Source organism: Anolis sagrei, chromosome 2, assembly GCF_037176765.1.
Source record: "Anolis sagrei isolate rAnoSag1 chromosome 2, rAnoSag1.mat, whole genome shotgun sequence".
NCBI classification, from domain to species: domain Eukaryota; kingdom Metazoa; phylum Chordata; class Lepidosauria; order Squamata; family Dactyloidae; genus Anolis; species Anolis sagrei.
The window spans coordinates 130,281,751-130,308,175 of NC_090022.1; the positions used below are offsets into that span (position 1 = coordinate 130,281,751).

General features: G+C 40.0%; 2 protein-coding genes across 6 annotated transcripts in view; both read left to right on the top strand.

Annotated features, from left to right (window-relative positions):
* The window catches only part of RNF213 (ring finger protein 213), a 132,420-nt gene extending 115,845 nt beyond the window's left edge, over window positions 1-16,575 (top strand). For both annotated transcript variants that reach the window (XM_067463861.1, XM_067463862.1), the window contains exons 52-66: window positions 211-245; window positions 777-871; window positions 2,858-3,017; window positions 3,387-3,558; window positions 7,425-7,519; window positions 9,125-9,376; window positions 10,519-10,651; window positions 11,730-11,813; window positions 12,217-12,397; window positions 12,502-12,703; window positions 12,799-12,876; window positions 13,237-13,434; window positions 14,184-14,273; window positions 14,367-14,545; window positions 14,723-16,575. In XM_067463861.1, coding sequence (XP_067319962.1) covers window positions 211-245; window positions 777-871; window positions 2,858-3,017; window positions 3,387-3,558; window positions 7,425-7,519; window positions 9,125-9,376; window positions 10,519-10,651; window positions 11,730-11,813; window positions 12,217-12,397; window positions 12,502-12,703; window positions 12,799-12,876; window positions 13,237-13,434; window positions 14,184-14,273; window positions 14,367-14,545; window positions 14,723-14,876 — 2,108 coding nt within the window. In that variant the 3' untranslated portion in view covers window positions 14,877-16,575. The remainder of the gene's footprint in view (window positions 1-210; window positions 246-776; window positions 872-2,857; window positions 3,018-3,386; window positions 3,559-7,424; window positions 7,520-9,124; window positions 9,377-10,518; window positions 10,652-11,729; window positions 11,814-12,216; window positions 12,398-12,501; window positions 12,704-12,798; window positions 12,877-13,236; window positions 13,435-14,183; window positions 14,274-14,366; window positions 14,546-14,722) is intronic.
* A 4,202-nt stretch (window positions 16,576-20,777) lies between these two features.
* ENDOV (endonuclease V) overlaps window positions 20,778-26,425 on the top strand; it is a 29,640-nt gene continuing 23,992 nt past the window's right edge. For 3 of the 4 annotated variants that reach the window (XR_009630707.2, XM_060764309.2, XM_067463863.1), the window contains exons 1-2: window positions 20,780-20,913; window positions 23,189-23,360. Coding sequence is in view for 3 of the 4 variants with exons in the window: in XM_060764309.2 (XP_060620292.2) it covers window positions 20,849-20,913; window positions 23,189-23,360 (237 nt within the window). In the remaining variant the exon portion in view is untranslated. Of the gene's footprint in view, window positions 20,914-23,188; window positions 23,361-26,425 lie in introns of all 4 variants that reach the window. The other variant, XM_060764310.2, reaches the window with a different exon arrangement.

Below are 26,425 nucleotides of genomic sequence, written 5' to 3' on the forward strand. Positions count from 1 at the left end.
TAAAGTTCAATTAAGGATCACCCACTTGACAAGGGAGACATGTTGTGTTTATCTGTTTCCTTCTCAATTTTTTCAGCTGCTTTAACTCCCTATACCTGCTACATGCCAGTGGTTATCTGAGGGAAGGGCATGAATTCTAGAGTGTAGTTTGGAGTATTTAATGAATAGTTGAATTGGGCTGATTCTTTTTTTTTCCTTTGTTCAAACTAGGATGTCCAAATGGGCACCCCTGTACTGTTGGAGAGGTAAGAGCTTTCTTGGATGGCATTTATGCTGTAGTTTTTCTGTTTCGGTTATCTGCCAGTACAGGCAGGTCTCCAAGTTACAAACTTCTGACTTACAAATAACTCATAGTTAAGAATGGGGTGAGTCCACAAAAAGTGAGATAATTCTACCCTTGGAAGGTAAATTCACTCATGGAGGAGTTATTATGGGTAAAAGGTGTCACCAATCCTTGTTTCCACAACAAGCCATTTTTTTCAGAATCCATTTATCACAGGGACAGAAAGTGAGGTGAAATCTCCTGATCAGGGGTGCAGACAGCCAAACGAACACCACAGGAATGTTAACCCTTCCCTATGGTATCCAAAGCATATATATATGATGTGTTTGTGTATATATGGACTTACACTCAAGAAATGTACCAGTTCCAACTTACATACAAATTCCACTTAAGAACAGACCTACAAAACCTATCTTGTTCGTAACTTGTGAACTGTATTATATTGGGCTTGAAATGGCCTTACAAAAATGTGTAAGACTTCTTTCATTTTCAGTGTGGCCAGCCTATGGAACGGAGTCTTTGCGTCGACTGTGGTGCTGTAATCGGAGGTGACAACCACAAGGCTGTAAAAGACTTTCACAGAGCACAGTATGTTCTTACTTCAAACTCTTGGAAAGTTGAAAGAAATATTTTACAAGAACTGTTTTCTGTGGCACACCCCCCCCCCCCCATATGCATGTGTGAATGAAGACACATGATACTAATTCATCCCAACAGTTTGGGACGTGGAGTTGATACAGAGGTGCTAAGTAAATCTGTTCAGCATTTTCACTGACAAATTTTAGAAACATAGGAGAAAGCAACTTTATGCTAGACTTCTGCTGTGAACTGATACCCCTTTTCTAAGATTGCTTTATGTTTTGATTTTTATGAAGGGGCCTTTAGAAATAATAGTAGTATTTTAATGTTATGTAACAATTGAAAAGTATCCAATACATATGAGCCAAGGTTACATCCACTGAGATTGTATCAACCACGACGGCATCCAACCTGGAATGAATCTGAGTGACTATATTTGCAAAGTGACATGCAAGTTCTTCACAGTCGGCTGTTGAGTGGTTTGCATTTTCCCCATGATGACCAGTATGCAGTAGTCCTCTGATCACTCAAAACAGCCCTGCTGGGCAAATACAGTGGTGGCAGCAAAAGTTACTTCTTTCCTACACAGATTGCTGCAGAATAGGCCTTCAAGTAAGCTCTAGCCCATTTTCAGTAGGATTCACTCAAAGTCTTAACACCAAATTTAGTCTACATCTCATTTGCTTTATCACCACCAGCTCGCTGGGAAGCTAGGGGGCTGGTTTGTAAGAGGAGCCACTCAGGAGCACTTGTGTCTACTGTACTGACCATTTACACATTCAAAAGGCCAGTGAGACTTTCAACAGCAGCACCTGCTGAGATGAGAGAAAAATCCCCTAGCGCCATCAAGAATCCTGACCCATCAGCCTCCTGGGGCAAACCATTTTACTCAGTCCTCCACTCCTGTGGAACTTCTGAATCTTAATGAGTCTAAACCTGATCAGGTATATGACAACTGAATTGTGGAAAATTCCTTAACATGAGGAGTACCGGTCACCACTTCGACCACCTACAGTTGTTATGGAGACCATAAAGTCCCGAGCCGTTCATGACAGGCCAGTCTCAGTATGGATGTTGTAGTCTCCCAGCACTACTAGCTGCTGAGACACTAATACCAACCCTGACTAGCTCAGGAAAGGACTGTTGAGAAGCAGGGTGGGCAGTATACCAACAGAATCGATTCCATGTCCATCTTTAGATATACACACTCAACCCCTGCAGATTGTGGGGTGGAATCAGGGGGATAGAATCATGATAGACTATTACAACACAGCCTTCCTACCTCCAGATCTCACCTGCTGCTGTGTTGAAAAACCTGGCAGGCAGAATTGAAAGAGATTGTCCCCCAACCGGTCTCATCCAACGAGATCTATGTAATACAGGCTAGGTCAGCATATGCATCTAAACAAATCCTGAATGATATGTGTTTTCCCATTTGCTTACCTGCCCATCGGTAGCGGTTCTTTCAAGTCATTGAGACTGTCACCCAGACAATCCAAGCTATTTGCTCTAGGAGAGAGGAATGATGAGCACCCTGTTTTGCTCCCCATTTCAGTGGAAGTGCCATTGTCTCCTCCCTACATCAGTATTTTTAAGAAGAAGGTTTTTAAGATCAAGCTACGGGTTGCTGTAGTTTTTTAGCTTTGAGTATGTTTTTATGGATTTTAACTGATTTTTTTTAAAAATACCATTGATGTTTAATTCTGTTTTAATGTTTATATATTTGTAGATTTTAAATTGTGTTGAAATGCTTTTAATGTAAGCTGCTTTAATTCTCCTTGTGGAGAGAAAAGGTGGGGTATAAATGAACATAATAATAATCATAATAACTCTTCTTCCCTTCAGCTTCTTGGTGACATTCTCTCTGTTGCACTATGGCAACTCTGAGGCTGTCCAAAATGAGATGGCATTTGCTGGGTGATTGTGTGTAAGAATCAGAAAAGTCTTTTATATATTTAGCAAGTGCACATGGTCACTGTGTATTATTCTGTGCAGGATTACAGAGGACAGAACACAAACTGGCCATGTGCTTGGAGATCCTACAAAAAGAGATGCTAAAATGCCATTTGACAGGGAGATGCCTCCAGTCGTCTTAATTCTAATTCGTTTCCTCACTCATTTGGCACTGCTTTTAGGAGCAACAAAAGATCCCATGGTATGTTTCAAAGATATTTTCAGTCATATCATTCTTCTGGAAAAGTATGGCAGAGTGATAATTGAAGAAATCTTGTCTGAAGTAGAGCTGCTTTAAAAAGTATATTTCCTAGCAGTATTATCTAAAGGAGATGATAGTGGTTACAAACCATGTAGACCAGTGTAGCAGTCATGGATCGATTAATATTTGAGACATAATATCTGTGGAGTTGATGGAGTTCTATTTACTTCAGCTATTTTAGTGAATAATAGACATGTCTTTATCTTAGATAAGATCAAGTAACAGGTTGTCCAAAGATGATTGATGGCTACTTTGCATGTCTTGTAACAGAAATACATATTTGTTATTCTGACTCTTCTGTTTTCCAAGTCTCTATTGGGCATCATAAAGCCACCTGTTGAAGATCCTGTGGGCTTTTTTTTGCAACATATTCATAAGGATTTGGAGCAACTGATGAACACGCTTGGGAAAAGTGCAGATGAAACTAATAATGTCATCCATCTTATTCTGAATAGTCTACTCAAGGAGCACGCAGGCCAGTGTAAGTAAACCATGTCAAATGTTTCTGTTCCTATTTCCTGAAAATACCCTGTAAAATTCATAACATAGACACATACTTTGAAGGTGATGGTAGTAGTAGTGGGAGAGAACACCAAGGTGTAGTCATTAAGATCTAAAACCCCTACTCTACCATCTGAATTGGAAAGGAGAATGGACAAGTGGGCAGAAACCAAGATTTCCCTCAGACTAATGGCGGGACAATGATTATAATTTGGGGAAAAAACCCATGAACAAATTCCTATGCACACTTATTTGTAGGGCAAAAACAAAACCATGAAAGAATATAATACTTAAAATGAAGAACAATATTAACCAACATAAACTTACCAGTATTTCATTGGAAGGTATGAGTCTCCTTTTGGCTGATGAGACAGTCAAGTTAATTAGAATTATTGTTGTTTGCCTTCAGATCGTTTCAGACGTAGGAGGACCCTAAGTCTAAAGTTTAGGGTGGGGGCTGAGTACATGACCTTGGAGGGATTCATCCGGCCTGTGGGACTTAGTTTGGGGACCCCTATTATAAAGAGTAAGCTATTGTGAAAAGCAACTGGGCTTGTTATGGTTTTCATCTTTTCTGTTTTGCCTATTTTGGGTTCCTGGTTTCTTTTTAATCCTATATATCTATGCATCAGTGCTGATACGTTTTTCTCTATGTATATTACTATTATTAGCACTGCAGTTTAAAATAAAACAGTTACTTTTATAGCTGTCACTACAGCTTACTCCGAAAGGAGTGGGCACATTGGGCAGTATGTAAAAATCGAAGTAAATTGAGATTTAACAAACTCATGCAAAATCCAGAAAAGGGCAATACAATATTGCCCGCTTTCTCAGCTACTATTTTTCCTCTCAATGGAAATTTTGATGGGAAATATTGGAGAAAAACAGGATTTTAAAAGATTATGGATACAAGGTGAAATGAATAAAATAAAGGCATTGATAGATTTGATGATACTTGAAAGACCGCTTGAATACTAAACAAGGATTATTGAAAATACTAGAGGAAAATGGAAAAGTGCAGGATTCAAAATTAACAAGAAACAAAGACAATAACTGAAAACAGGAAAGGGAAAAGGGTAATATTGATACAAATATCAGGATTTGTAACAGGGAACAAAGTGAAACATCTAGATATTAAAATTTCAGATAAAAATCAGCTTATGGAATGAGAAAGCTGAAATAAATGCAGATTTTGCAAAACAGTATGTCATGAGAGCTTTATTGAGAATTTGGGGTAATTATAAGTCCAGATTATGTCATAAAACTGCCATCAATACATGAAGGATTTTACCAAATTGAAATAATAAAAGATAGTTAATATGTCAAGATTTAATTAAATGTGAAAATGGCCAATCTAGATCCCAAACAAGGGAAGAGCTGATGGAAGATGGAAAAAGGCAATTGAAGGACTAGTATTTATGTTACCCAATAATTTTGAAGAGAATGTTTATAAAATGATGTTTTAATGACATTTAACCATTCCAAAACTATCAAAATGTATAAAGGAGCAAATCACAAATGTTGGAAATGTGAAGTGCATGAGGGGACCTACTAACATATGTGATGGACTTGTGAAAATGGCAGCATAATTGAAAACAAATTCATGGAGTAGTCCAAGAAATGTGTAAAATAAACATCAGCTTCAAGACAGAACTCTTATTGCTAGAACAGTTGGATAATCAAATGGAAAAGGATCAAGAGAGGATACTGTAGTATATGCTAACAGTGACAAAAATTCTATTCTCAATGATGGAAAAAGATTGGAATACCAACTGCAGAAGATTGGATAGTGAAGATGTTAGAGCTAATGAACAAACTAACAACTCTGTTGAAGTAGAAATTTCTAAGACATATTTTTAAGGAATATTATCTGAGGTAGAGAAAAATACATTCTACACTGGTTTGAAGATATAAACTGTTGCTATATTTATTTGTTAATGTAAAAACAAGCAGAAGTAAATAACTTGATGGATATACGTTGAGGAAAATGTTGAAACCAACAAAGGGGAAGCAGGAAATCCTCCTTTGAAACAAATGTATGTGTATATGTTTTATTCTGGATTTATTTTTAGTTAAATATTATTATATTTATTTATACCCCCCCCCCCCTTTATCTCTCCTGAAGGAGACTCGAAGCGCTTAACATAAAATGTTATTTATTTATTTATTTATTTGCTTACTTACTTACTTACTGCATTTCTATACCACTTTTCTCACCCTTGGGGGGGACTCAAAGAGGTTTACAACATAATGGCAAAATTTAATGTCTCACATATATGTAAAAATACGTCACATATCTAAGAATAGCATATAACTGTGGATTAAAACCTTTAAAACTATAAAACATCAGACATAGATATTGACATGAAACATTAGACATTGCATTAGTTCCAAGGTTGTCATTTAACTACTTCATTATTGCTGTCACTCAACAAATGCTTGCTTGAATAGCCAAGTTTTAAGTTGTTTTCTAAATGCCAGGAGGGAGAGGGATGATTTAATATCACTGGGGAAGGAGTTCCACAGCTGAGGGATCACCACCGAGTCAGCCCTGTCTCTCGTTCCCACCAATCGCACCTGTGAGGACAGTGGGACCAAGAGCAGGACCTCCCCAGCCAATCTTAGTGCTCTAATTGTCTCATAAAAGCATCAGCATACAATTTAAGATATACAAATATTAAACCAGGATTAAGTATATTTTTTTAATTCCCAGTTAAGAACCATTAAAACATGTTCAAAGTTTAAAATCCACAGCATCCCCAGACTTGATCTTCAAAATCATTTTCTTTAAAAGCCTGTCTGAATAAACAAGTTTCGGCTTGCTGCCGAAAGGACAGCAGGGAGGGGCCTTTCCAGCTTCTCTGGGAAGAAGGGAGTTCCAGAGTCAAGGGGCAGCCAGCGAGAAGGAAGGTCCGCTCTCTCGTTCCCACCAACCAAGCTTGAGATGGAAGTGGGACAGAGAGAAGGGCCTCTCCTGAAGATCTCAGGGCACATGCAGGTTCATACAAGGGGATGCATTCAACCAAATAGCCTGGATCTGAACCATCTAGGGCTTTAAAGGTCATAACCAGCATAGAGATTTTAGTTGATGAGAGAAACTGTTTACTTACGTGAATATTAGAAAATGGTTTATAGGCATTGTTGTGTTTTTGTTTTTTTTTCTGATAAAGACATTCTTGTTTTATTTGGATTAAAGGGGGGGGAACACAAGAGTTTTATGTAGGCTTACTAACCTCTCAACTTGTCTTTGTCAGTATTTACGTTTTTATATAAATTTGATATGAGATAAATACTGAATTATAACCTTCAGATGATAAAAACAAAGTGGTTACACTGATATGGATGCACATTCAAAAGCTTTTTTGCAACAAATGAAATACCACAATGCTTAAATACATTTCACAATATGAATTTCATTGAACGGAGTTTGATTCCATGTGTTAGCTTTGGATGGTCAAGAGGGTTTTTTGCACTTGTGTCTCTACACCACGGGATCTACACAGTGGTTTGTACTGCACATTGTTAACCAGTACAGTTTATCTGAAAATTAGATCTTGGACATTCTTTGAAGCACTAAGGCATTAAAGCTGATTACCATATTGTTATATTTTAAGGGATCTTAAGTATTGCCTCACTGGAAGTCAAAGGAATTGTGTAGGTATCCTGGAAGCAGATATAGGTAGAAGGAGCTGGAACATTTCTGCTCGCCATACTAGAAGCAGATAAAAGTTCTGTGACAAACCCTGACAGTTACTGCCACTTCCCATGGCTTCCCCTCTGGATAAACGTATGAAAAGATAAGTCATAGGTAATGCATTATTGAGTTTTTAAAAAATTTCTTTGCAGGGCCAGTACATTTTGATGGACATCTTTCCACAAAGGAGCAGAGGAATCAATGGGAAGAAATTGTTGCACGCACTATTATTCTTCCTGAACTAAAGGTAAACTAAAGGCAGACCATGGATGACGATGATGATGACAAATTCCTTTCCTAAGACAACTATAAAATATCTGATTACAGCAGAAAAAAATGTGCAGTTTTTAAAAACTTTTCATATAGTACAGGATTCCTTCGCTACTTCGCGGTTCGCTTATTGCTGACTCACTGTTTCACAGATTTCAAAAAAATTAATTTAAAACATATATCATGGTATTTTCACTGTTTTGAGGAGTTTTGCCACTGTCTAAGGCACCTTCTGTCCTCAATCCTTCCTCCCTCCACCCTTCAAGGGCCTTTCCTTCTTTTCCTTCACTTTATTTTAAGTTTATAAAGACTTAAAATAGTGTATAACTACTAAAATAATGTATAAATATTAAAATAAATAGAGCATCCCTACATCACGGTTTTTCACTTATTGCAGGAGGTCCTGGAACCTAACCCCAGCAATAAGTGAGAGAACACTGTAATAATATCTTCAACAGTTTACAAACAATAAGTTTTCTGAGAGTCATCTGGAATCTGTCCCTGAAAGGATTTTGTACAATAATATAATGTAATTTATAATAATAACATTCCGGTAGTAATATACTAAATTAGTAATATCTATTAATTTTGGACGGAATTACTAGGTATGTTAGTCACATTTTTTAAAATGTACTGTCTTCTACACTTCAGAAAGGCTGTTGGTGAGTATGTTGAGCCACATGCAAATGATTCAGATATAAGATGCATTAGGAATATCGTCCATAAGCCAAATTTCTTGAAGACAAGGCTATCAGTGATTGCAACTTACTCTAGGCATATTGTGCCTCTAAAAAGTCAGTTGCTGGAGGACACAACTGACTTACAACTGGACAATCTATTTTGTGCTCCTCCTCATGGGCTGTAGGACCGAATGTTGAACTAGATAGTATCTCTTCCAGAAAGATTCTTCTGTGATCTCCAGTCTCACTTCCATTCCATATTAATCATGGGGATCAAGGAATTGAAATTAGCAGGAGACACGAAAGATGTTCCTTAGTGATTGGGTGAGAGGAAGACAAAGTTGCAGTATATTAGTTGCCAGTAGACTGGTTTATCCTCCTGAATCTCCAAAGTGTAGCTATTTTAATATTTATATTAAGAAATAATAGCTATGGAACGTATGGAAGAGAGTTAAAATTTGCAGTTGGATTGAATTGAACCTGCCTTTTGCAATCCTAGCATCTGTGTTCCAGATTACTACAAATAGTAGTCACTTTTCTCAAGGAGTTTTTTTATCTACATGGCTCCAGCTAGGGTTCACTTTGTTGGTTTGCCACTACAACAGAATTCCAGAATCAGACATAAAGAACAAGTTGTAGTAAATCATATTCCAGATGGGCTCCAGCATGATGTGACATAAAGAGCTACTTATAGTCTAGCATCCCCCCCCCCCCCCCCAGTTCTTAGGAAATCAGCTTCTTAACTTTTGAAAACCAGAGTGTTTAGAATTCTCAAAGGAAGTATGAAGTTGCTGTCACCAAACAACCATTTCCATACAGCATAAGAGGACTGTATTTGGTATATTTGAAATAGGATGCATTTTCATGGTGACTCTCATATATACTATGCTTTTTCCATGCAGCTTTTGGACAAAACCCTTCTGGAGCTGAATCAACGAATCCATGAGGATGAGAGAATCTCTTCCAACCCAGTAGTGAAAATAATATATGGGGACCCAGTAATTTTCCTGTCCAAGCTGCCCAAGAACAGCATAGTGCATTGTTCCAGGATGTGGAGCTGCAGAAAGAGAATCTCACTTGAGTACTTGGGGCATGTTGTCCAGCAAAAAAGTGACAAGGATGCTGTACCCATCTTGTGGAAGTTTCTACAAAAGGTGGGCATGCCCAAATACTTCATAGTAGCCCTATCTTAGGATATATTGCCCAGGTGTTGGGCAGTGAAAACGTTAAGTACTCTTTATAACACTGGTCAGCACACATTTTGGTGCCCCAGTTGTTAGCCTGTTTCTGGCTATATTTGATCTTCTGATTCTGAAAATGGCACAAGTTTTCCACCTACCAGCTCTAGTTTTTAAGATTCAGAACATCTACCAGTTGCCATCTGCTCACCCATTAAAAACCATGATAATCATATCTATGAAACTAGAGTTGATCTGGTCTGTCCAATGAATGTCAACAAGGACAAATGTAAAATAGTACATTTAAGCAGAAAAAAAGAAATGCAAAGATACAGAATGGGTGAGGCTTGGCTCGTCAACAGTCCATATGAAAAAGATCTTGGAGTTTTCATGGACAGCAAGTTGAATATGAGGCAACAGTGATGCAGCAGCTAAAAAAGCCAATGGGATTTTGGGCTGCATCAAAAGTAATGTTTACATCGAGAGAAGTCATTGTGCCTCTCTATTCTGCTTTGGTTAGACCTTGGAATACTGTGACCAGTTCTGGACACCACAGTTTAAAAGAGATATTGACAAGCTGGAAGGTGTCCAGAGGAGGGCAACAAAAATGATGAAAGCTCTGGAGACCATGCCCTGTGGGTATGTTTAGAGGAGAAGGTTGAGAGGAGACATGATCACCATGTATAAATATGTGAAAGGGTGTCATAAGGAAGAGGGAGCAGGGTTGTTTTCTACTGCCCTGGAAAGTAGGACTTGGAGCAATGGGTTCAAATTACCAGAATGGAGATTCCATCTGAACATTAGGACGGAACGTTATGACCATACGAGCTGTTCACAGTGGAACTCTCTGCCTCAGAGAGTGGCAGAAACTCCTTCCTTGGGAACTTTTAAACAGAGGCTGGATGGGCATGTGTCAGGGATACTTGGGTTGTGCTTTTCTGCATGGCAGGGGATTGGACTAGATGGCTCATGTGGTTTCTTCCAACTCTATTATTCTATGATTCTATGTAATGTGCTGCAACCTATGGGAAGCTGTGTATAAATGTTCCAACCGTTTTTTGTTGTTTTGCCTACTGAAAGTAATTTGGCTTCTCTGATTTGCACTATTTGGTTTCTAGGAAGCTGAACTTAGACTGGTGAAGTTTTTGCCAGATATTCTGACTTTGCAGAAGGACTTAGTGAACAGGTTCCAGAACATTCCAGAGGCAGAACATGGGACAATAGGAGAGTTTCTTGGCAGCCTTCCTTCAGGTGAGACCCCACACTGCCCCATAGGTCTAATAAGCAGCCTACAAGCAGCGAGACCAGAAGACCTTAATACTAGGTTGTAAGCTTCAAAATCAACATTTTAGAGCAATTGAGGAGTGTGTGGGCTCTGCAAAATGTCTGTGTATCAGCCACTGCAAGACTTAATCTGTTTTCTCCAGGAAACCTTTAGGGTTGTTTAATTCACAATTTTCCATTCTCTTCTACTATCTTGCATCATCAAGGCAAATGTGGCTACTATTTATCTATAAATGGCACAAACTGCAATGAAAACTATACTTTTTGTAGGACCATAGCTTTTAGTGGTAGAACCATTGATATTTTAAAATATCTGCTGCTGAAATGAATGAACAGGATGTACAAAAATTTAATGTTAATCAAATTATATCGAAGTTGATAAAACTGATGTAGCAGTAGGAACAGTCTGCATCAGTTATCATTTGACTAGCAAGCATGGCTTGCTTAAATATTCTTAAACATCCCACAATGCATGAATAATATAGGGAATTTGCTGCAGTGAGTTACAAAGATGATTCCAGTGTCTTTGATTAGATGCATTCATTCTGGATAGATCTATCTGAGTGTTTGGCATCCTAGCCTGAAACAGTGCCTTTGTCTCCCTATTAGCACATCATAAGTGTACATACATACATACATACATACATACATACATATGTTTTATTGATTAGCCCATCGGCCGCATCAAAACATTTAACCAACACATTTAACACATACAACATACAACATACATTACAATCAAAGTTAAAATAAGCAAGCTGTTAACAAGGTCCTGATCCAGATCAAATATCTGCATCACCTCTATAGTTTACCCCAATCAACTCTTAATATGTAGTTCTCAGCTGTGTTGCTTGCTTTACATAAGTGTATGTGATTGGCTACTTTGGGAAACTAGATCAGATCTTGATCAGCTTGATCAGGGCTGCTTTTACATTGTAACCTTTTGGACCAGAACTTTCTCTTGTGAAGAGGGCGGGGAGTGGAGCTGCTTTTAAGAGGAGCAACACAACTTTCCCATATTGAATGTATTGTATGGTATTGGCAGGAGGCATGAGGCATACTCTGGGAAGCAGGGTGAAAACATTTCTGGATGTGTGGAATAAGCTGAGATCATCCTTGGAAACCAATGGTGAGTATTCTATTTACACCACAATTCAACAGTAAGATTAGTATCACCCTATGGAAGACTAGTTCTTTATATTTCTGCTGGGCCTCTCCCTCCCTATTATTATTATTTTATTCTTCGCTACCACAGCCTAAAAGTGAGACTTGGCGTGTGTGTGTGTGTTTGCGTTCTCTTCTTCTCCAGCACTGGCTCCTCTTTCATGTTCAAGATTAATTGGCACAGCACAATGTGTTGCACTCCTTTGTCTTGAATGTCCTAGTCTTCCAATTCTCACTAGAAACATGTAAATAGTCTACAATACGACATCAATTAATGCTTTAACGGGAAATGCTTTAACAGGAAAGTAGGGATATCTACCAGTGGCTTTGGGTTTGCTGTTCAGAGTTGTTTTGTTGCCACACTGCAGGTGAAATTAAACTTCCCAAAGGATATTGTGAGGCTGACCTGACTCTGGAGAACGAACTTGAGATCCTTTTGCCTCGCCGGCGAGGTCTAGGACTGTGTTCCACAGCCTTGGCCAGTTACCTCATTGCTCTACACAATGACTTTGTCTATACCACAGAGAAATACACAACAGATGCCAACAGGTATGTTCTGCATTTGCCAAAATCCCTGTTTACTGTAGCTGGCAGTGAGTCTTGTTGGTGCTAAAACAGACTTGCTCCTTCTCCTTTCCTTCCCTTCCCAACAGGTACTCAGTGAGCCCTGCAGAAGTGGCAGATCTCCATGTGATCACTTACGAGGTAGAGAGGGACTTGATGCCACTGATTCTGTCAAACTGCCACTATAGCATGGAGAAAGGAGGAGAGGCCATCCAGGAGTTTGACCTGGAAAAGATCCAGCAGCAGGTCATTAGCCGATTCCTACAGGGGAAGCCCTTGATCACACTGACAGTATGTATCACAGAAGCCTAATTTTGTTTCTTACCTCCTGCTTTGCTGAGAGATCCGACTCCCAACTCACAGGCCACCACTTTTTTCTGTTGTAGGGCCTTCCCACTCTTGTGTACAGGCATGACCGAAATTATGAGCATCTCTTCAAAGATATCAAGAGCAAGCTGACCCAGGTGAGGACAGAAAAAATTCCAGAAAGTGGTTGGACTTGTTTCCTGATCAACCCTGTTCAAATTGGGATCAGCTCCATACTGCTCACTGATAAGTGTCATCCTGTGGCTCTTTCCTTAATGATTTAGGTGTGTGCAAAGTGCCCGTGGATTTTAACTCTGCAAATAGCACTCTATAACCTCCCCTTCTTATGTAGAACAGGAGTGGGATGTAGAGACTGAGCATAATGTTAAGAGAGTATTTGCTATGAAGGCCTATTTGCTACATCGTTGTTTAATCGTAGACACAAGTCTTCTCTTTACAACAAAGGGCAGCAGTGATTAAAGTTGATGTATTCGTTTTTTCATCCCTTTGAATTACAGAGCTACCTTCCAAAATCTACAAGTAGCATGCTCATTGGGGAGTTGCAGTCCTACAGTGACATCTGTGAAGCCCTGTCTGTCACTGAAATAACTTTAGGTTTCTTGGCTATGGCTGGAGGTGACCCAGAGATGACTTTAACAGGCTATGTTGAAAACACATTGCAGATGAGCAGTCAGACAAGTGCTCATGTGCTCAAGGTGAGTGCAAGAGGATCAGTCTCAATTCAAGTGGGTCAGGATAAAGTTGCAAGTTTCTCACAGGCCAAGGATAGTAATTGGCTTCCCCATTGCAAGCACTCTCTTCATCACATTGTTTCTCACATTGGTGAGTCTCCCATAGCTGTTCTGTGTTTCCCATGTACCTGGAGGGTTGCTAGAGCACCATGTAACTGTGGTCTGAGTTGTAGTTCAGGCCTCTTATGTTCATTTCATCTTACATTTTTTAAATCTCCTTCTATTACAAACCACCTGGAATTCTCCAACTAGCTAAAAATGTTCCACATATATCAGTACTGTGCTGATTCAAGGCATTTACGTCTCAGAGGTGGGCACAACTCGGGACCTTGTGAAAAATGGGCCAGAGGCAATCCGTAGTGGGAAACCACCTGCAATGCAGCCACTGAGATACAGTAAGGTTACTTGTACTATGAGTTCCCTAGCAGGATAGATTAAGGAGAGCTCTTTTTCACATTCATGGCCATGGGAAAGGAGGGGAGGGGAGGAAGGAAGGTCAGTGTAGACTTTAGGGAATATAAAAATACATAAAGGTAATTTTTTGATTTAAAAATTATCTGGTCCATGGAACTGACCCCAGGAAGCAGTCCAGTGTGTCCGCATTGGTCTAGTGAGATCTTTCCTTATTTCCATCTTTATCACTTCTGTTCCCAATAGACCTTTTTTTTTTTTTTTTTTTTAAAGAAGTCAGCTTCTATATCTTTCTCTTTCAGGCACTGAGTCGGTGTCAGCTGAAGCACTCCATTGCACTGTGGCAGCTCCTTTCTAGCCATAAATCTGAGCAGCTGTTGTGTTTGAAAAGGGTAGGAAACTGTGAGCGGGTGGTCATATAAGGTGGGATTTCTTCCACTGTTCTGTTTTCCTCCTCTAACGGTGCCACTCTCTGTACCTTCCAGGATCCCTTTGTGGAGATCAGCATATCCTACAAAGCTGAACTTGCTGCAGAAAACACCAAACTCCTCAATGCCTTCCTCATCCAGTTTGGGTTGGAATCCTTCCTCCAAGAGTTGCATGAAATGATCATCCTGAAGCTCAAATATGATCAAGCCATAGAAGAATTCAGACCCACATGGAGGTAAGAGCCTCCAGAGCTCTATATAGGTTGCTTACCGGCTTATTATCCTATTACTTTCCAGAACTAGGTTCTCTACTTCCAGTGAAGTACACCTTCTTCACCCAGTGATTCAGCAAAAAACAACAACAAAAAAAGCTATTTATATGCCTGCTGAGTCTCCCTAACTTTATTTTCCAGCCTCAAGGATACCTTGATTCCATACCTGGAAGGCAAAGAGAGCATCACCCTCGCGGATGAACTGGAGACATTCCCGGAAGAGATCCTGCTCTGCCACTGCGTTGCTGCCTGGAAAGTGGCTGCTGCTCTTAAAAGAGATCGAAGGCTTGATTAGTGGAGCACAACCCTTGGGCAGAGGCTGCCCTCCCACTTTTTCCAAAATGATCAGGAAAGGGGTTGCAGGATTCTTTTTCAAGCTCCAAGCACAATACAAACATATATATATATATATATAAATACTATGAGGCCAAAAAAAATATAGTAGTATTCCACTGTGTAAGAAAAAAAACAGTGACACACAAACAGAATTTTTCCCTTAAAAAGAGGGTTTTCTTTTTTAAATTTAAGATAAAATTCTTTAAATATGCTTGTCAAATATCAACTACATTTGAACTAATAAAGCCTTTCTGATAGCACCCTTGAACAACCATGAAATAGTAAAACTGGGTGTAGTTTACAGGACAGGTCTGAAGTGATGTAATGCCTTACTAAGATGTTTCCTGCTCCTTGAGCTCCTTTAGCTGGGCAAGAAACAAAGCACTGTTTTCTTAACTCAGGTTTTCTAGTTTTCCTAAATGCTACCAAAACTGCCTTCTGTTTATCAGGGACAACATTTTTTCCAATTTTTTCCCCTTGCCATCTGTTTCTCTGACATCTGAACAAGGCACATTGAGAGCTCAGTAATTGAATTTGGTCAGGCCACTTCTGCAAATACAATTCAGCACATGCCTCAAACCTAGTGAACTGGATTGCCTCCTCGCCTGTTTTTTTCTATAAGGTGATGCATTGGGTTTGTCTCTAGTCTACTGCCCTGCCTTTTTTGTTTTCTTATGTGAAATCCGACACTTTTTCTTACATTTACATTGAGTTTTGAAATGATATTATCAAGAGACTGGTTTTCTATATTCACAACCTGACCAAGAGGCTGGACTCCTACTAGGTTCTGTTAACACAATTTTGTATTATATTTGGCTCACTGATGCATTTATGATTTGTATTAAGGTTTTTTTTATAAGTGGAGTGCCATGGATTGACTTATTGGGATTTTTTTTTAAAGAGCAATTACATTCTTTGAGTATCTTGTGAAAAGACAAGGACTGGCAGCAAGTGTTGAGGAAAATAATATTTAAACCTCTGAACTACTGCTCTGGTTAACAATATGAAGGATCCTTTATTCCTGTTCAAGACCAATGTCAATATTATTGCCATTGTTAAATATGTTTACTAAAATATTTTTTTATAATTATTCTCTCAGGGTAATGGCAATGTGGAATGTAAAAATTTAGCTGTTTCGTTAAACATGACTTTACCTAACCATGTTTTGCTGTTGCTCTATTTGTGTATGCTTTAGAAATAAAAAGTGTATGAATAAGTAGCTATACCATGTACACTGCTTTCAGTGCACTGAGTTTTCTTAAGGGCTAGAACAGCATTGTTTTTCTAAGTAAAAGCCAAAATTTATTGGCAATCTTTGGATACCAAATTCACCCTGAGTGTATATTCCAAACAATTTTCAGCTCATTTTGCACTAACACATTAATGCCTCGGAAGTTGTGCATCTGTAGCAGGGCCGTCTACCATGAAAGCATTCATAATGCAACAGATAATGCAACAGTGAGTGATTCACTCCCACTCATCCTTTTGGATTATGCATTTACTGTAATACCATTTGAACTAAGATTGCAGCTTGCTATATTGACATAATAGTGTAGCTACCAGTATGTCAGCTTAAAAACCATGTTTAACAAATGTGTCAGAATATTTTTTTTATTTTTTTTCTTCTTTAAATAAAAATTGTTGCTGCCAAAAATTCACATTGTTGTGTCTTCAGATTGTACATACATTTTGATGAGAGAAAATATTGGTATAATGAACTTGGGCTGCGAAAATCGTTCATATTTAGAGGAGTATTTATTTATCCCGCTCTTTTGTGGGTTGTGTTTTTTATTACAATTCCATAATCAATGCTGGTAGACTTCAAAAAATTTATGACAAGCTTTTCTCCATAAAAAGCTTGCTTTCAACTTATCATTTGTTCTGCTCAGTGGTACTATGTGAACATCATTTATGAGATAACAGCTTCACTTATGGTTCCCAAATTTGAGCCATGCAGATGCTGTAAACCTTTCATTTCTGAGAAGCCCCAGTTGCTGTGGGCAGTAGACAGGAATTCTGTGTTACAAAAACATCTAGAGGACCAACCAGAACAATTCTGTACCCTAGGGGTGATAGGGCAGAATATATTATTATTATTATTATTATTATTATTATTATTATTATTATTATGTGCAGAGACTAATTTTTGAAGACATTGATATTAAATCTAGGGTCTCAGTATTGTAAGGCAAGTCTCCTTATACCCTAAGGTATAAGGATATGAGGATATTCTGCCTATTGTACTCACAGCAAAATATATAACATGTGGCCCATCGACACTGTGATATAATGCAATTTGAAACTGCATTATATGGTCAGCATAGATGCGCCGATGGATGGTATTAGAGTAGTGGTTCCCTACCTTTTTTTTTTTTTTTACCAGGGACCACTTTGACCAGGGACCACTCCCCAACAGTAATACCAAAAGGGTTACGAATCAGTTTTTGGTCAACTTTAGATTTGGTTTGGTTATTTGGAGTGCTGATTCAGAAAATTATTGGATAGACCACATCAGCTCTAGTTGCTGGTTCAGAGCATATGCCATCCAGTTGTCACAATCTGCTTGCCCACAGAAAACCATATTTAATCAGCCTTGCCACTAAAAGAGGGTTTTGCAAGACCAGTTGCTCTTGTTGCAATGGTGTAACGGTGAGGCCACGGACCATATTTTAGTTCTTGCAGACCACTGATGGGCCACGGACCACAGGGTTGGGAACCACTGTATTGAGTGATGAGACCCTGCCAAACCCAAATGCCAACTCTATCCCCACATCTACTCTTGAGGCAATATATTGCAGGGGGCAATAATTTCAATCTGGCAGTAGGGATATATTTATTTGCCTTCTTCCAAAGTGATATATGTCAGGAATGCCTCCCTACGCTCTACATTGGACAAACAGGACAGTCTAGATTTGTGTAATTAAATGGACACAAATCTTAAGTTACAAATGTCAACAATCAAAATTCAGTTGCAGAACATTTCAATCATCCTGGATACACATGAAGTTATTTTCAGTTTGCAGTCCTTAAACAAGGAAATTATAAAGGAAGATAAAAAAAATAAACTCCTGAAATAAAATTGTAATTACAAATTCCAGGCCTCGTAAGACTGCAACTCCAGGATTGCTTTATGAGTTTTATTGTTGTATTTGTTATGCTGTTGTTTTATTGAGGCCTTGGCCTTTGTAAGCCACACCGAGTCCTTCAGGAGATGTTAGCTGGGTATAAATAAAGATAATAATAGTAATAATAATAATAATTTCCATAGCAGTGAACAAAATTACAGTAGAGTCTCGCTTATCCAACATAAACGGGCTGACAAAAAGTTGGATAAACAAAAATGTTGGATAATAAGGAGGGATTAAGGAAAAGCCTACTAACCATAAAATTACATTATGATTTTACAAATTAAGCACCAAAACATCATGTTTTACAACAAGCTGACAGAAAAAGCAGTTCAATAACACGCTAACATTATGTAGTGATTACGGTATTTACGAATTTAGCACCAAAACATCACAATGCAGCCCCACATCCCAGAATATCGAGGCAGAAAATCCCCCAATATTTGCTTTGAACTGGGTTATCTGAATTCACACTCACATAATGTGGAAATGCCTGCCTTGATATTCTGGAATATGGGGCTGTGTGGAAGGACCCCCAATACTACATCCAAAGAAGTGGCTTTACATCCATAAAAGCCCAAGCAAAAATGAAAACCTGTTTGCCTTTTTCTTTTATTTCCTCCTCCTTTCATCCTCCTCTCAATAAAGCTGATCAATACCAGCTTTCTTTATCATTTCATCAACTAATCCATTATCTGAGGTGGTGAAAATGGATCAATACCAACTAGAGTGAACTTTCATGGTGAGTGTCCAATGAGTTATTCCACCTCTGGTTGGGCGGCCACATGAGTGTAAACTGGGCATGGGCAAACTTTGGTCCTCTAGTTGTTTTGGTCTTCTACTCCCACAATTCTTAACAGCCTACCAACTGGGTTGCTATGTATTTACCAGGATATATGGCCATGTTCCAGAAGCATTCTCTCCTGATGTTTTGTCCACATCTATGGCAGGCATCCTCAGAGGTTGAGGAGTCTGTTGGAAACTAGGCAAGTGGGGTTTCTATAACTGGAATAATGTCAAGGATGGGAGACAGAACTCTTGTCTGTTTGGGGCAAGTGTGAAAGTTGTAAATGGCCACCTTGATTAGCATTTAATGGCCTTTCAGCTTCAAGGCCTAGCTGCCGACTGTCCAGGGGAATCCTTTGTTGGGAGGTAGGTAATAGTATGATAGCTGGTCCAGAAGCTCTGAGTGTTATGCTGTTGCCACTTCGCTCCTTTGGGAGTGCTGTTTGCACAACACAGAATGTAACATGTGTCGGAATGTAAGAGTTCGTTAATGGTAAAACCCTAACCCTTACCCTAAACCAGGGGTCCACAAACTTTTTAAACAGAGGGCCAGGTCACAGCCCCTCAAACTGTTGGGAGGGCCAGATTATAATTTGAAAAAAAGCACGGATGAATTCCAATGCACACTGCACATATCTTATTTGTAATGCAACAAACACTTAAAAACAATTAAAATGAAGAACAATTTAAAGAAATATAAACTTAATAGTATTTCAATGAAAAGTGTGGGCCTGCTTTTGGCTGATGAGATAGGATTGTTGTTGTTGTGTGCTTTCAGACTTAGGTTGACCCTGAGAAAGGGCCGGGTAAATGACCTTGGAGGGCCGTATCCAGCCCCCCGGGCCTTAGTTTGAGGACCCCTGCCCTAAACCTTACCCTAACACAAACTCTAACCCTAAACTTAAGCTTACCCTAACCCTTTCCCTAAACCTTATCCTAACCCTTCCCCCCTTTCCTTCCTTCTAGCACAGGGGTCCTCAAACTTTTTAAACAGAGGGCCAGATCACAGTCCCTCAAACTGTTGGAGGGGCGGATTATAATTTGAAAAAAAAAATGAATTCCTATGCACACTCAATATCTCTTGTTTGTAATGTAAAAAAAAAACCTTAAAACAATACAATAATTAAAATGAAGAATAATTTTAACAAATATAAACTTATTAGTATTTCAATGGGAAGTGTGTACCTGCTTTTGGCTGATGAGATAGGATTGTTGTTGTTGTTTTTGTGTGCTTTCAAGTTGATCCAGACTTAGGTTGACCCTGAGTGAGGGCCGGGTAAATGACCTTGGAGAGCCACATCTGGCCCCCGGGCCTTGGTTTGAGGACCCCTGCTCTAGCAAATGCAACTACAAAGTATATTCCTGCCTTCAGTGTGCTGCTGCTCTCCCTTATTCATAACCGGTTGCAGAATGTGTGTAGCGCTCGGAGCTTCTGGACCCAGCTATCATACTATCACCGGGAGGTGTAAACTGGCCCTGATTGATTCTTGTCTGGCATTCCACTGCTTTTTGAGGTATTGCTCTTTATTTATTGTTCTGATTTGAGAGTGTTTAAAATACTGGTAGCCAGATTGTGTGCATCTCCCTCCTTTCTGTTGAAATTGCCTACATGCTTGTGGATTTCAACGGCTTCTCTGTGTAGTCGGACAAGTGGTGTGTAGTCTGACAAGTGGTAAATCCCAACCAATTTACCAGCTGTTAGGATTGGTGGATGCTGGAGTCCAAAACGCCTGGAGGGCCAAAGTTTGCCCATGCCTTGCGCCTAGCTGCAAGCACAGTGGTGCTCAACCTGTGGGTCCTCAGATGTTTTGGTCTCCAACTCCCAGAAAATCCTAACAGCTGGTAAACTGGCTGGGGCTTCTGGGAGTTGCCAAAACACCTGGCGACCCACAGGCTGAGAAGCACTGTGCTCGCAAGTGCGGCCCTTGGTTCTCCTCTCCTCGGCGTGCCCGATCTGTGCGGAAGAGGAGGAGGGAAAGGGCAAGGGCGCCGTGCAGGAAGGAGGAAGAGACCCGGAGCAATGGCTCAGAGTCGGAGCGAGAGCGGGCCGCCGCTGGAGGAAGAAACGCTGCGGGGCTGGGAACGGTACGTTGCAAGGCTCTGCGCCCAAGCCTTCCCCAAAGGCAGGAGCTGGGGCTCTTGGGGGCCCGGGAGGCGCTCTTCCTGCCGCCGGAAGCAAGGCGGGGGCGCGTCGTTTCATTTCAGCAGCGTTGAAATCTCTCTCTCTTCCGCCACCCAGGGAGATGCGCCGCCTTGCCTTTGGCGTCCAAGAGGGGCGCCCTCTCTCGGGTGCAGCCTGCACTGTGGAATGAATGCGGCTTGACACCACTTTGACGCCCAGGCTCAGTGCTATGGGATACTATTATTTTTATCATCATCATCATCATCATCATCTATTATTATTATTATTATTATTATTATTATTATTATTATTATTATTATTATTATTTACTAGGAGCTGGAGTTTCTCACTCTTTGGCAGAGGAGGCTCAAGACGATTTAAGATTGCATCTCCCAGGTTTCCATTGCACTTTCAAGTGTCAGACTACATATAGAAGCCATTGAAACCCACAAGCATGTGGACAATCCCAACAGAAAGGAGGAAGCCATGAAAATGAACACAATTTGGCTACCAGTATTAAACAAAAACTCTAAAATCAGGGCAGTAAAGAAAGAGCAACACTCCAAAAACAGGGGAACTCCAGACAAGAATCAATCAGGGCCAGGTAACACCTCCCAACAAAGGATCCCCCCAGGCAGCAACCAGCCAGGCTTTGAAGCTGCAAGACTATTCAGTGCTAATCAAGGTGACCAATTGCAAGATTCACACTTGCCTCAAACAGACAAGAGTTCTTTCTCTCACTCTGGTCATTCCACAGATATATAAACCCCACTTGCCTAGTTTCCAGCCTCTGCCATAGATATACAAACCTCACTTTTCTAGTTTCTAACAGACCTCACAACCTTTGAGGATGCCTGCCATAGATGAGGGCGAAACGCCAGGACAGAATGCTTCTGGAACATGGCCAGACAGACCCGAAAACTCAAATCCAACCCAGTTCAAGTGTTGTCAAACTGCCTTCATTCTAATGTATAGAAGCAACTCTTGATCAGGGCGTAGGAAATTGAATTCTGCCTAATCTGATCTCTGCTGAGTGCTAACCTGCTACAGTTTTGTGTCTTTCTGCACTTTGAACAGTTTTTCAAATATTTATTTTAGGCTTGCTTACATTGAAGATAAGGGTTGACTTATCCTTATCTGGAATGCTTGGGGCAAGAAATGTTATGGCTTTTGGAAAAACCTGTCTTTGCCAAAAGTTACTTCATTTTATAACTTGGAGATAATTATATAACTTGGAGATGGGGACCCAGCTCTAGACGTGAAATTAATTTGTGTCTCATATGCCCGTTATGCACACATAGTGGGAAGGTAATTTGATACGGAATATTTGAAATAATTGCGTGCCTGAAATCAAGTTGGTACACACTGATCCATCAGAAAGTAAATGTGCCACTTTCTCAGCCTCATTTTCGATTATTCAGTACTTCAGAAATATGGACAAGAGGTGCTCAAATTTGGACACATTCATATTGTGGAATTGACACAGGTTGGCGCCACTTTAACTACCATGACTCAGAACTATTGAATTGTAGGTTTATATACCAGCTCTGTTCAAGAGTGCCAGTGCCTCACCAAACTACAACTCCCAAGGTTCCGTGTGTGTGTGTGTGTATTTGATTAGGATAGTTATACTCAGGATTCTCCGAGTGGGATTGTCAACCCTCTCTTTGATGTACTGGCGGTGGGTCCGTAGGTGACTGTGGAGCCCTATTCTTGACCTGCATGTTCTCCCGCAGTGAGGGCATTGGTTTCCAGGTGGAAGGTGGCCCAGGTCCTCTTGGCATGTTTCTCTCTTTCGCCCTCTATTCGTGCCTCTTCAAATTCTACAGCACTGCTGATCACAGCTGACCTCTCTATATATGACTCTTATACAGTGTTTCTAAAGCTGTGGGTCCCCAGATGTTATGGCCTTTAACTCCCAGAAATCCCAGCTGGAAAACTGGCTGGGATTTCTGGGAGTTGTAAGCCAAAACATCTGAGGAGTCACAGGTTAAGAACCACTGCTCTAATACATTAAAAGAGGGGAAATAGGCAAGCAGAGAAAACTTTTGAAACATTACAAAACCTTGTTGACTGCAGGTAAAAATGGAATAAATACCTCCCTCTTGGGCAGTGGTGTTTCTGTCTGTTGCCCCAACAATCTGGGATTCAAAGCACGAGAGTTCTTTGCCCATATCTTGTTATGCAGCTGAAACATAACAACACAGATTCTTCCTCGTTCTGCTGTGTTTCATACAGTGACCAAGGCCGGCTGAAGGCAGATGTGGTTGAACAAGATACGCAGGAGTGGCAGAGCAGCCCATCCTTTGCAGGGCTGGAAAGAGTTGGGGGAGTCGACCTGTCTTACCTCAAGGGGGATGACCAGAGGGCCTGTGCCTCCCTAGTGGTGCTCAGCTACCCAGACCTCCAGGTAACAGCCTCAGGATGCAGGGCATTTTCCCCATGAAATTATTGAGAGCAAATCAAGGAATCTTTGAGCTAGCAGAGGAAAGAGGATAAAAATTTCCAATTTTCCCTGTCAAATTTGGGTGACCCATTAATTTCAAAGGATTTTCTTAGTTAAGGATTACTCAAAGTTGGTGTTGCCATTTCCATTGAAATATACCCTACAGATCCCGGCATTTGCTGGCCATCTCCTATCCAAGTGCTAACCAGGGCTGATCCTGCTTAACAATCTAAACCAGGGGTCCACAAACTTTTTAAACAGAGGGCCGGGTCACAGTCCCTCAAACTGTTGGCAAGCCAGATTATAATTCGAAAAAAATACAAATGAATTCCTATCCACATGGCACATATCTTATTTGTAGTGCAAAAAACATTTTAAAACAATACAATAATTAAAATTAAGAACAATTTTACCAAATATAAACTTAATAGTATTTCAATGGAAACTGTGGGCCTGCTTTTGGCTGATGAGATAGGATTGTTGTTGTTATTGTGTGCTTTCAAGTAGTTTCATACTTAGGTTGACTCTGAGCGAAGGACAGGTAAATTACCTTGGAGGGCCACATCCAGCCCCCGGGCCTTAGTTTGAGGACGCCTGATCTAAAAGATCTGGTGTCTTTTAGATAACTAGGCCCTGTCATATTTATTTATTTATTTATTTAAGGTATTTTTATCCCACCTTTCTCGAACCCGAAAGTGACTCAAGGCGGCTTACAACCAGGCAGCCATTTGACGCCTTAACAATATACACTTGAAAACATAGAAAACAGCCATACAAAGAGCTCTAAAATAATATAAAAACCAATGCTTTCACTGTTAATTTCGTTGTCCAAAAACGTTGTCTGAGCCGTTCCAAAATTCATTAGGTTTGCTTAGCAGTATTTATCAAGAGGAGGCTTTCTATTGCCTTCCTTTTAGGCTGAAAGACTGTGTTTTGCCCAATGTATCGCAGGCCATGCCATGGCTGAGATGAAGTATGTACCTTAAAGGTAAAAGTAAAGGTTTTCTCTGACATTAAGTCCAGTTGTGTCCAACTCTGGGGGTGGTGCTCATCTCCATTTCTAAGCCGAAGAGCCGGCATTGTCCATAGACAACTCCAAGGTCATGTGGCTGGCATGACTGCATGGAGCACTGTTACCTTCCCACCAAGGCGGTACCTACTGATCTACTCACATTTGCATGTTTTCAAACTGCTAGGTTGGCAGAAGTTGAGGCTAACAGTGGGAGCTCACCCTGTTCAGTGGCTTTGAACTGCTGACCTTCTGGTCAGCAAGTTCAGCATCTCAGCAATTTAACCCCCTGCCTGCGCCACCGCGGCCCATGATTTGAACCTTAGCCTGACAGAATTCTAGCCCAACACGCAAACCACTGTACCATGTAGGCATTAGGTTTCCTTGCTAAAAAAAACCTACCTTTTTTATTTGGTGGTATATCCAGATGTTTCTCTCCATAAAGAGGCTGAGAATAGCCTTTTACAACATCTTAGAAGTGAGATGAAGGGGAGCTCTAGGATACTTGTCAAATTTTCAGCATACCGATAATAAAGTTGTATGGGCTATTGTTAGTTCTGCTTATCATTTTAGAAGTTGTATATTTCTGATGTTTGGGGTTGCCAACCAGCAAGACAAAATTCTCCAGGTTAAAAAACATGGGACATTTCTCACAGCATTTTTATGGCAGCTGTAATTTTTGATTATCAGTAAACACAGAGACTTGTGATTTAAAAAAACTGTTTTCAATATTGTAGCTGCTTTTAATGCATTTTCAGGCATTGGATTTGAAAGGAGACAGTAAAAATGTCATACCGTCCATTGTCTTTCACAAATGGAATATTTTTATTGATTTGGTTGTTACTTAGTTTTGATTAAGTCTGAACACTGATGTTCAAGTATGTTTCATTTTGCGCTTTTGAACAGATTTTTGTGTTTCTTATCAGCAAATGGAAGTATCTTGAAACTCTATTAGAAAACTTCGCCTCTTTGTTACTGTTTATTTTTTGCTCATTAAAGAAATTCTTGTGAGTTATTACAAAATAATAATATCAAACCAAGTTGTGAAAAATGTATATGATGGAGCAAATCTTATATCATTTTGAATTTAGAAACACAAATTCCTTTACATGTTTCTTTAAAAAAATATATATATTTCTTTAAAAAAATACATGTTTCAGCATACATGTTTCTTTTAAAAAGTGTTAGGATTCTTAGTTTTGCAAGCCTGTGTTATAATTGTAAATGTGTAAATTTCTATCTCAAGATGGTGTCGTACATTACCAGAGATAGTGGTGCTGATCACAATGATATTCTCCATTTTCCTAAAGCTAAACATCTATAATAACTTTATTCGTATATCTCGCATCCACCCCCCTGAAGGAACTCAGGGCGGCTTACATGGGGACCAAGCCCAATATAAACAAGATTGCAAAGTAACATAGTTAAAACATGTAACAATAAACTGTATTAAAACAATAAAACACATAAAATCTAAGACATCATAAAATATAAACAAGCAAGAACAACCAATAGCTCAGAAAAGTGGGCATGTGCAAATTTGAGACTAATAGGGCAGGTCACGGCTAGTGCAATGTAAACTGTGAGGCCGAGGGCTGGGAATAAAGTGCTGGAGATCCTACCAAAAGATGAGGGCTGGGCAAACTTGATCAGTAGCTGAACTTATTCAAAGGCACATTGGAACATCCAAGTCTTCAGGTCTTTCCAAAAGGTGGACAAGGTGGGGGGTAATCTAATATCCTTGGGAAGAGAGTTCCAGAGTCGGGGGGCCACCACTGAGAAGGTCCCCACCAACTGTGCTTGTGACTAAGGGAGGAGAGAGAGAAGGGCCTCCCTGGCGAATTTTAGCACTTGCACCAGTTCATAGAGGGAGATAGGGTCACGAAGATAAGCAGGACCCAAACCGTTTAGGACTTTATAGGTAATGCTTTGAATTAGGCCCAGAAACATATTGGCAGCCACTGGAGCGAGCTGCTTTAGTCGAGGTGTTGTCCGCTCCCTGTAACTAGCTCCAGCTAGC